This window comes from Hemicordylus capensis, chromosome 3 (genome assembly GCF_027244095.1).
Source record: "Hemicordylus capensis ecotype Gifberg chromosome 3, rHemCap1.1.pri, whole genome shotgun sequence".
Classification (NCBI taxonomy): Eukaryota; Metazoa; Chordata; class Lepidosauria; order Squamata; family Cordylidae; genus Hemicordylus; species Hemicordylus capensis.
The window spans coordinates 918561-928731 of NC_069659.1; the positions used below are offsets into that span (position 1 = coordinate 918561).

The following is a 10171-nucleotide window of genomic DNA, read 5'->3' on the forward strand; positions in this document are numbered from 1 at the left end:
CTTCCCTCCCTGGCAGCATCTCCAAGATAGGTCAGCCGAGAGAGATTCTTGCCCGCAACCTTGGAGAGGCCGCTGCCAGTCTGTGTGGAGAATACTGAGCTGGATGGACCAAGGGTCTGACTCCGTATATGGCCACTTCCTCTGTCCCTACAGAATGTACTTTCCTATGGGAGCAATGCCTTCCTCCCCCTTTGGAGCCACCCGTCCTCTTCCACCCACTGCCCCCCCCCATAGAAGCCAGGACAAGAACGTGCCAGAGTTGGACCTTTATTGACCGGCCGGGGGTGGGGGGGGGAGCCTGCAACTCCACACAAGAAGGCCCACGAGAGGCGAGCACCAGAGTCAGCATCAGTGCAGCCCGTGCCCCACAGCAGCAACTGGTGGCCTCCATGTGAGGGGACAGGGGAGTGGCTGCTGGCACACAGGTAGTAGGTGCACAGCGGGGGGGGGGGTTGTTGCCCCCCCCGCCATTTTTGGTATCAAGTGGCTTCAAAGTCATTTGTGGTGACTCTCAGCAGTTAAGACACAGATGGAGGCAGCAGGCCGCAGCACCAGGCCAGGCTGAGCACCCAGGGGCCCCCATGGCCGGCCGAAGGCAGGGGCCCAGAGGAGGTTGCCGGTGGACGCCGAAGAGGCTCTTTGAGCTGGCCACTCCTCTGGAGGCTACGAAGACGTGGCTGCAAGTGCCCCCCAGGGAGCTCAAGGGAGCCCAAAGCACTCTGGGGGCCTAGGCAAGCTGGAGACCCCCAAGCACCATGGTCTTGCCAAGGTGAGGGGCCCAAGGCCGGGGATAGCGCTTCGGGCCGGGCCAGCCCAGCCCTGGAGCGGAGCACCCCAGGCTGCTAAGGAGACCCCCCCAGACATGCTGCTCCCCTCATGAAATCTCCACCCCCCCATTTCACCAGCTGTCCCTCAATCCCTCGGCCCCAGAGTGCCAGGATGCAGAAGCGACCCCCTACTTGTGGGGGTCAGTGCGAAGCACTTCCTGAAGCTGAAGGCACCTCTGGCTCAGGGCTGGGAGGCTTGGGGTGGGCATCTGCACATGCGGGTGGGATTCCTCTGAGGTGGGCTGGCAGGAGGGAAGGGCACCCCCCACGCCTCAGGCCAGGAGGGGCTCCCCTCGGAAGAGCCCTCTTGGAGCAGGCTTGGATGTCCCGGGAAGTAGGCTTGCCTTGCCTGGAGGGGATTTGTGCCAAAGAGAGACCCCCCCCCGGGAGGGGCAGAGGGCCTTGGGCCCCTCAGAGGGGCGTCTCCTGCTTGTACCCGTATCCACAGGTGGGGCCCTCGAACTGCAGCTTGATGGCGGCCTTGAGGTGCAGGTGGGGGTCCAGCGTGTCGAGGGAGAGCAGGGCCCCCCCAGCCTTCCCGTTCTGCTTGTCCTGAGCTGGCGGGGGCTGGAGGGCCGAGAGGGCGGCCTGGCGCCGGCGGGGCAGTGACTGCTGCTGGATCTTCTGGGCAAAGTGGAGGCTGTCGATGGGCACCGTTTGGGCCGTGGCCAGCGAGTGGAAGGTGGAGGAGGAGGCGGCCCCCGAGGAGCCGCGGGAGGCCTGCGACGGGCAGCGCTCGCCCACCGAGTCCAGCGAGGCCGAGGGAGAGCTGCTCTGCTTGCTGGCGGGGGCGGGGCTGCCGGCGGAGCTGCCGGAGGAGCCCGGCTGCGGGGAGGGGGGCACGGGAGAGGCCCCGTAGCGCTCCAGCAGCCGCAGCACCGCTGGGCGGCCCTGCTTGGCCGCCATGCGCACGGGGGTGCGCCCGGCTCGGTCCCGGATGTGGGGATTGGCCCCGTGCTCCAGCAGCACCCGCACCACCTCGGCCTGGCCCTCTTGGGCAGCGATGCCCAGGGCGGTGGCCCCCTGGCAGCAAGCGTGGTCAGCCTGTGCTCCGTTGTCCAGCAAGAAGCGGGCAATCCCGGCGTGGCCCTGCCAGGCAGCCAAGTGGAGGGCCGAGCGGCGCTCCCGGTCCAGGGCGTCCACGTCCGCTCCGTAGCTCAGCAGCAGCCGCCCCGCTTCCACCCGGCCCTGCCAGCAGGCCACATGCAGGGCGGTGCGGCCCTGGGCATCGCGGCCCTCCAGGCTGGCCCCGTTCTCCAACAGCAACTCGGCCATGGCCAGGCGCCTCTCCAGCACCAGCAGGTAGAGCATGGGGCGCCCCTCGGCGTCCAGCAGGTTCACGTCGGCCCCCTTCCGCAGGAGCAGCTCGGCGGTGGCCCCGTGCCCGCCCAGCATGGCCAGGGCCAGGGCGGAGAGCCCGTCATAGCCCTGGTGGTCGATGGGGGAGCTGTGCTCCAGCAGCAGCCGGGCGGCCTCCAGGTGGCCTTCCTGGGCCGCCAGCATCAGCGGGACCCGCCCGTCGCCGTTTGGCTCGCCCACCCGGGCCCCCGCCTCCAGCAGGGCGGTGCAGGTCCTGGCGTGGCCCTGCCAGGCAGCCAAGTGCAGGGGGGTCCAGCCCAAGCCATCCCGGTGGTTTCCATCCAGGCCCCGCCGCAGCAGGGCCCTGACCACCGCCTCGCTGCCCTGGCCGGCTGCCACCCCCAGGGCCGTCCGCCCTTCACTGTCCAGCACATCCACAGCCGCCCCCCACAGCAGCAAGGTGTCGAGCACGGCCTGGTGGCCCATGGAGGCGGATGCCAGAAGCGGGGTGCAGCCAGAAGCATCCGCCTGATCCACGTTGGCCCCAGCGTCCAGCAGCAGCTCCACCACGTCTGCGTGGCCTTCGTAGGCTGCCACCAGCAGCGGGGTCATGCCGTCCCGGTCCGGGTGTCCTGGGCAGGCTCCATGCTCCAGCAGAAGCTCCACCACCTGGGCGTAGCCCCGGCTAGCAGGGACACACAGGGCTGCCACAGAGAGTGCTGTGCGCCCGTCCACGTCGGCGTGGTCCACGCTGGCACCGCGGGCCAGAAGCAGCGCCACAATCTCGCGGTGGCCCATGTAGGCTGCCGCAATCAGCGCCGTCCGCCCCTCCGTGTCGGCCCTGTTGACGTCTGCCCCGTGCTGCAGCAGCATGGTCACGATGTCCTGGTGGCCCCCCCAGGCCGCTGCCCGGAGCGCAGTCCTGCCCTCCGCGTCCGCACAGTCCACACTGGCCCCTGCCCGCAGCAGGACGCCAACGGCCTCCCGGTGGCCGCCCCACGCGGCGGCTCGCAGTGCCGTCCAGCCCTCGCGGTCAGGGCGGTCCACGTGGGCTCCATAGGCCAGCAGGCAGAGCAAGACCTTGGTGTGCCCTTGGCGTGCTGCCAGAGTCATGGGGGTCTGCCCGTGCTGGTCTGGGGTCTCTGCCTGTGCCCCGCGAGCCAGAAGCAGCCCAGCCACCTCGTGGTTGCCACTGTGGGCAGTGCTGGCCAGCAGAGTCCGCCCGTGGACATCCCGCTGGTTGACGCTGGCCCCGTTCTCCAGGAGCAGCCGCACCGAATCCTCCCGCTCCAGCACATGTTGTAGGGAGGGCCCGGGCCCCCGGGCCCCCAGGCGGGCCCCAGCCAGCACCAGCAGCTCCAGCACCCGGGGCTCCAGGGGCAGCAGCCTCTCCTCCGCCTCCAGGCAGCGCTCCACGGGGGCCCCGCACCACACCAGCCACAGGGCCAGCTGCCAGGGCTCCATGCCCAGCTCGGCCCAGAGCAGGTGGCGGGCCAGCTGGTGCACCTGTGCGGGCCGCAGCTCCGGTGCCCGGCAGGAGGCGCTCATGGCCAGCAAGGCGTGCCCCCGGGCGGGGCGGCAGAGGTACCTCTGGGTGCAGTGCTTGACGTCACAGAGCCACTCGGCAAAGCTGGCGTGGAAGAGCAGGCAGACCCCGCTCCGGCTCCGGTGGAGGAGGGCGGCCAAGGCGGCCAGGCGGCCCTCAAACTCCTCCGGGGAGACGGGATGGCGCGTCCACACGGCAGCGTAGAGTTCCGCAGGCCTCAGCGGGTGAGGGGCTGCCAGGAGGGCCTCCAGCACGGGCCGGACCTTGGCAAACTCCTGGCCGGGGAAGAGGCGCTGGCAGAGCCACAGGTAGAGGCCGTGGAGGGTGCCGGGGATGTGGCGCACCTCGCGCAGGCTGACCAGCTCCCCCGCCACCCCATCCAGCACCCGCTCCAGATACAGCAGGCAGCCGTTGCTCTTGATGTGCAGGTGGCTGAGGGCCTCCGCCGTGTCCCGTGCCACGTGCCGGCGGAGGGCCTCCTCCCGGTTCAGCCGGGCCAGGATATACTGCTGCACGTCCGAGACCACGGGGTCGCAGCGCAGGTCGTCCAGGCACAGCCGCTGGAAGCCTGCCACAGACAAGGGGGTGCGTGTGTGAGCAGAAGGGCCCGGCCCCAGAGCCCCGCCTGGGAGAGGCCACCCGCCCGGCAAGCGCATCCGCAGCCAAGGGTGACCTCCTGGGAGGCTGGGATGAGGCACTGCAGCCGACCCCCACCCCCCTCCAGCACACCTGTGCAAATATCCCGCGGGGGTGGGGTGGGCGAGGGGAGAGCCGCATGACCACCCCCATGGATCAGACGGAGAGCCCTGCCAGGACCTGGGGCGCCCCCACCACGCGCAGCTGTGGACGTGCTGCACACCAGGGTGTTTCCTACACAGGGCTTTGAGCCGGCATCTCCTCCGGAATGGAGGAGTGCATTCACACATCGGCCAGATTGACCCCAAAGTCCCTGTGAGCTGTCGAGGAGCACTCCAGACACGACTGGGGTATTTCACTGTGCCTTAAGAGTGCAGCCCAATTTATATCTGGGGTAGAAAACTCCACTTTTTGTGTCGGTTGCGGGGGGGTGGGGGGCAACTTTGACCTCGCAGTCACGCCTGCTCTGTGAAACGGCCCAGGAAGCTGTGCGGAGCGTGCCAGGAGCAAAGCCCCCTCTTCTTCTGGTCCCACAGCAGAGCCATGTCCAGGAGAAGGCAAAGTGGGGACAGTCCAGGGACCCCAGTCGCCTGACTCTCCCTGGCCCACCTTGCCCCCGCCCCTCCCACTCCCCAGCACATGCATCCACCCTGCAGCCACATCCACGGGGCCGTTTCTTACGTGGAAAGAGGTTCAGGATGCCCTTGCTGTGGGCGCGTGCGGTGCACACCAGGAGTAGCCAGGGGGGCAACAGCTGCAGGTGGCTCCCCAGGAGCTGGGCGATGGTCCGGCTGGGCCCTGGAGGGAAGGGATGCTGCTGCTGCTGCTGCTGCTCCTCTTCCTCCTCCCGGTCACTTGTGCCTGCATCCAGCGCGTCCACCACCAGCAGCAGGGGCTTGGGGGGCGGCGGCAGGTCCAGCAGGGGCAGCAGCACAGCTCTGAGAGGAGGGGGGATCGAGAGATGAAAGCCCAGCTGGGCAGGTGGGACATCAGTCATGACCCCATTGCTGTCCATTGGAATCCAGGACTGGGAGGACTCCCCCCCCCGGGCCCTGGCAGACGCAGAGCCGTAGGCAGCCCCCGCCAGACTGTGTGGCCCCCTGCCCACCCCGACCTCCAGCTCCGTCTCTCTGCGTCTGCTGGGATCCAGTAGACACCGTGAGGCAAGACAACCGCCGTAGAGTCAGAAGGACCCTTGGAGGCCTCCCAGTCCAACCCTCTGCTCCGTGCAGGAAAGGGCCACAGCACTCCCGAGAGGGGCCGCCCAGCCCCTGCTGGGAAACCTCCAGAGCAGAAGGCGTGCCCACCACCCTGCAAGGGAGGCTGATCCTCTGGCCCACAACGCTCACGGCTGGGAAGCTCTTCCGACCGTCTAGCCTCCATGGGGTCTCTTTACTGAGCAGGGGGAGAGCAACTGGCCCTCTCCGTCCCCAGCACAGCATCCCTCCAGTGGCTGTTGCTGGTGTCTCTCTTCTGTTTCTTTTTTTAGATTGTGACCCCTTTGGGGACAGGGATCTATCTATCTATCTATCTATCTATCTATCTATCTATCTATCTATCTCTTCATAAACCACGTTGGGAACTTTTGTGGGAAAGTGGTATATAAACATTTGTTGTCAACCAGCTTCCTTGTTGTTTCTACCCACTGGTCCTGGTCCTCAAGAGCAAGAGAGAACAAGCCCGCTCCTCCCTCCCTCCCCCCCCCTCGTGTGGCAGCCCTCCTGAGGCGGCTCTCCTCCCCTGCCCCCCTTCTCCAGGCTAAGCTCCCACGGCTCCTCCTCCCAGGACTAGGTTTCCAGGCCCTCCTCCGCCTTCCCAGTGCCTTTCCCAGGGGGTGCCATGGCCAGCCTCCTCTCTGGGGAGAGGGCTGGGGAGCAAAGCAGGCAGAGCCCCATGGCAGGAAGGACAGGGCTCCCACCCCCACCTTCCCAAACTGAGCGCTGATGCGGGAAGTCAACATCCTGCCCTCTGGGTGGCGGCACAAGCAGCAGGAACCCTCCTCCCAGGGAGAGCACCAAGGCAGGTTGCCCCCACCCCCCGCCCCGATCTCCAGAGGGCCAGAACGCGGGTGTCTCTGTGTGTGTGTGTGTGGGGGGGGGCTCCTACCTTCGGAAGGCTTCATCGGGGTCCTCCTTGCAGGCCCCCGTCTTCTCGAGGGGGTGTGGGGTGCCTGCCTGCCTCAGGCGGTCACAGTAGCCCGGCAGCAGGGGGCAGCCTTCCAGCTGCCCCACCAGCCGCAGCAAGAAGCCCCGTGGGGAGCAGGTGGAGGCATCGTGGGGCTGGCAGAAGTGCCAGGCCAGGGCCGACTTGCGCAGGCCTGCCCGGCGGCCGGGCTCGGAGGTGGGCCACAGGGCTTCGGTGCAGAGGGCCGTCTTGCCACTGCCAGGGCCCCCCGTCACCAGCACCCCCCCGCCGCCCCCCTCCAAGCTGAGCGCCAGGCGGCCGAGGGCCCACTCCCGGCAGTAGAAGCGCTTGCCCACCAGCAGGCTCCCCGCGGGCTCCATGCCAGTCCCGGGGCATGGCGGAATGCGGGCAGCCGGGCCACAGCGGGCACTGGCCCAGGGGGGCAGCCAGGGGTGCCACCACTGGAGCAGGCAGGCAAGCAGGGGCAGGCCTGTGGGGTGGGGGGAGAGAGAGAGAGAGAGAGAGAGTGTTAGCCTTCCTCCTCCTCCTCCTCCTCCTGCTGGACCCCCAGCCCCACAGAGCTCCGGGGGACCCCCAGGCCGCCCTTCTCACCTTTTCCTCTCCAGGCGACCCACCCTGGCGCTGCCTCCCGGCTTCGCTCTTCCCCAGCACAGCAGCGCGCACAGAGGCGCAGCGGATGCTGATTCATCAGCCCCACACCTTGAGCTGGGCCAGCCCCATGGCCGGCCCAGTAACCCCCCCTTGCCCAAATGCCGGCTGGTGCAGAGGAGGGAGGCGCCAAGAGGGGGGGAGGAGGGGCTGCGGCGGCGGGAGGGCCTCCCCGCCTTCCCAAGGGCCCCCCCCCACGGCAGGGGGCCCAGGGGAGCCCTGCTCTGCTCCCGAGCCCACCGCCCTCCTCGGACGCAGCAGCCTGCCCCCCCCCACCCCCGGTGGCTTGTGGAGCGCGGGCGGGGCAGCCGCTCTGCAGCAGAGGCCAGCCACTCCCGCCGCCGCCGCCGCCGCCGCCTCTTCCAGGAAAAGGCCGGGCGGGCCGGGGCAGAGGGAGCCCTGCAGCAGCCTGCCCAGCCCTGCCGCAGGTAGCCGGGATTCGGGCGGGGCTGGCTGGCAGCGAGGAGGCGGGGCGCGGAGGGGGCTCGCCGGGGAGCCCAAGAGCAGCAGACGGGGGCCGGCAGGCAGGCACGGCGGGGCGGGGGCGGGGAGGCGCCACCTGCAGCCTCAGGCCCCGCCTCGTCATCCTTGGCCGCCCCGCCCCCCCGCCCCACGCTTGCCCAATGCCCATGCCAGTCGCCGCCCCAAGACACGGGGGGGGGGGCCGGTGGCTGTTTTGCACCCGCAAAGTGCCTGTGTTGGCGGCGGGGGGGGGGGGGTAGTGGAGCGCCCGCCGGGGGAAACTGAGGCCCCAAAAGCCAGGCGAGCCAAGGCAGCGCTCCTGAGCCGGCGGCGCCCAGGGGCCTGGCGTGGCCGGCAGGTGGGTCCCTGAGCCCCTCTGTAAGGGCGGCGGCGGCGGCGGCGGGGGGTGGTTCCAGCCAGACTTGCGTCGGCAGCATCTGGGTGGGGGCGCGGGCAGGCCGGCGTGCTCTTCCGGGGGAGGGGGCTCCCTGGTCAGAGCTCAGGGGCGTCAGCTGGGCTGGGGCTGGTGTGGGGACCTGGCTGGGCGGCGGGGGGGTGGGTGGGATCAGGAGCCCCCCCCGGCCCACTGCTTTGCCCCTCCCTTCGGCCACCCGACGTGGGGCAGAGCGGGGCGGGGGTCTCCTCCTTCTGGTGTCCGGCTGCAGGGCAGCGGTGGGGGGGGCGCTCCTGGCGGCGTGCCCGGCTCCTACCTGCTCCCCTGGAGGGGATGGCCAGCGGGGAGTTCCGCAGCCTCCCGGAGGGCGAAGCAGGCGGTGGGAGACTTCCGCTGGCTGCAGCCCGGAGACAGGAAGCGGGCGGCGGCGGCGGCGGAGGCGGCCGGCGGGACCCCAGCCCCTGGAAGGAAGCGGCTGGGAGCCCAGCGGAGGGAGGCGGCCTGGCTGCGCCGCGCTTCCTCGGGAGGGAGCCCCACCACGGCCTGCTCCCGGTCCCGTCCGCCGCTCCCCGCGGGCGGCGCCGGGGATCCGCCAGGGAGCCCTCGTCCGAGTCTGACCGAAGGCGAAGCAGCGCAGCAGCCCCCGCCCCCCCGCGGCCGGAGCTTGGGGCTGGCTGCGGCTGGAGGAGAGTCGCGAGGAGCAGCCCCCGGGCGGAGACGCCCCCAGCAGCCGCTCCGAAGAAGAGGCTCTCCCGGGGCGCCACTCTAAGAGGGAGCCAGTGGTCCGTCTGGGGGCCCACCGCCTTGGGGGGGTGGGGGGCCCAGAGGCAAGTCACCTGACTGACTGCCCCAGCCGCGCACCCGCCCGGGGGCTCCCTTCCGTTGGATTCATCCTCCGAAACTGATGTGAGTGTGAAGACCGGGAGCTCCCAGAACAGCAGGGCTTTCTCTAGGACCATGAAGTGACTTGCATCGTCCACAATTCGCGAAACCTTTAAAAAAATAATTGAGGATGGTGGTCTATTGTGGCACATAGGATACTCTGCTTTTTGTGACCACTATTCAGCCTCATTTACCATTGCTTTACTTCATGAGCTGAGCTTCGGAGGGGGGGCGGCATTTTAAAATCTTGTCTCTGGACCCACTCCAACCTTGCTACGCCCCCCCTCCCTCTGGCATCTGCTGCCAGGCCCAGAGCGAAGCCAGTTAGGGATAGGGCTGCTGGTTGGGAGTGAGCAGGGCAGCTGGCCGACCTTGGATTCAGTGGCAGGGAGTTCCGCGTGGCACAACACTTGCCTGAACCTGCCCGTTTTTCTTCTCTCCTTGACACAGCAGAGCAGGGTTCCCTGCCACCCTCCACCCCCCCACCCCATCTCCCTGCATTTGCTCAGAACTCTGTGTGTGCTGGAAATGCTGGGCAGCAGGCAGGGCCACCTTTTGGGCTTGAGCTCCCCCCGCCCCCCCGCAGGTCGGGCCATCATATCCCAGCAGGCAGACACTTGCCCAACAACAATTATATTGTTTACCTTTATTTATATTAACAATTGAGTACTTTTTTCAATTAATGAACAATAACTTTAATAACAATGCCGTTATTTATGGCCACCCCATAAACAATTGTTCTCTGGGCAGCTCACAAACCAAAACCAGTGGAATAAAACATGCAGTTAAAAGCACATTAAAAACCAAAAGTGGCAATAAAATACAAAACAGTAACTCTTTCTGAGCCCCTGAGGTCTCACAAGGGAACCCCATCTCTCCACCGGGAGCAGGGAGGAAGCACATCTGGAGAAGAGGGCCCCAGGTGGTTGCCAGAGGGGAAAGAAGACGAGCCACATCAGAACACCCTGCTGGGTCAGGCCCCGCAAGGAGGCCCATCCAGTCCAGCATCCTGTTTCACACAGTGGCTCACCAGATGCCTCTGGGAAGCCCACATGCCCCCTCTCCTGCTGCTGTGACTCCCCTGCAACTGGTACCCAGAGGCATCCTGCCTCCGAGGCTGGAGGTGGCCCACAGCCCTCCGACTAGTAGCCATTGATAGACCTCTCCTCCATGAAGTTATCCAAACCCCTCTTCAAGCCATCCAGGTTGTTGGCTGCCACCACATCATGTGGCAGAGAGTTCCACAAGTGGATCATGTGTTGTGTGAAAAAGTACTTCCGTTTGTTGGTCCTAGACCTCCTGGCAATCAATTTCATGGAGTGACCCCTGGTT

At 67.5% G+C, this 10171-nt stretch overlaps 2 protein-coding genes across 3 annotated transcripts; one reads left to right on the forward strand and one right to left on the reverse strand.

Moving 5' to 3' along the window:
• Positions 1-254: 254 nt before the first annotated feature.
• On the reverse strand, positions 255-8819 carry LOC128352422 (ankyrin repeat domain-containing protein 50-like). Of its 2 annotated transcripts, none has more exons than XM_053313003.1 (4): positions 8274-8819; positions 6415-6922; positions 4990-5246; positions 255-4240 (listed from the first exon to the last, which is right to left on the reverse strand). In XM_053313003.1, exons 2-4 carry the CDS (start codon positions 6810-6812, stop codon positions 1239-1241), a joined length of 3657 nt encoding a protein of 1218 aa, XP_053168978.1. In that variant the 5' UTR covers positions 6813-6922; positions 8274-8819; the 3' UTR covers positions 255-1238. The 2 variants fall into 2 exon arrangements, with proteins under 2 accessions (XP_053168978.1, XP_053168977.1); XM_053313002.1 differs by lacking the exon at positions 8274-8819 and adding an exon at positions 7045-7667.
• LOC128349484 (basic salivary proline-rich protein 1-like) lies at positions 7203-8726 on the forward strand. The gene is made up of 2 exons (XM_053305836.1): positions 7203-7529; positions 8229-8726. The coding sequence occupies exons 1-2, from the start codon at positions 7203-7205 to the stop codon at positions 8724-8726; spliced, it is 825 nt and encodes a 274-aa protein (XP_053161811.1).
• Positions 8820-10171: the final 1352 nt, after the last annotated feature.

Bases quoted from the DNA above. Each gene is read 5' to 3' on its own strand.
- LOC128352422 (XM_053313002.1), bottom strand. From the start codon at position 7,141: ATGAATCAGCATCCGCTGCGCCTCTGTGCGCGCTGCTGTGCTGGGGAA. The intron at 5,247-6,414 runs GTAGGAGCCCCC...CCCTCCTCTCAG, and splicing joins CCCGATGAAGCCTTCCGAAG to AGCTGTGCTGCTGCCCCTGC. The intron at 4,241-4,989 runs GTAAGAAACGGC...TGTCTGTGGCAG, and splicing joins CATCCTGAACCTCTTTCCAC to GCTTCCAGCGGCTGTGCCTG.
- LOC128349484 (XM_053305836.1), top strand. From the start codon at position 7,203: ATGCCGGCTGGTGCAGAGGAGGGAGGCGCCAAGAGGGGGGGAGGAGGG. The intron at 7,530-8,228 runs GTAGCCGGGATT...GTCCGGCTGCAG, and splicing joins CCTGCCCAGCCCTGCCGCAG to GGCAGCGGTGGGGGGGGCGC.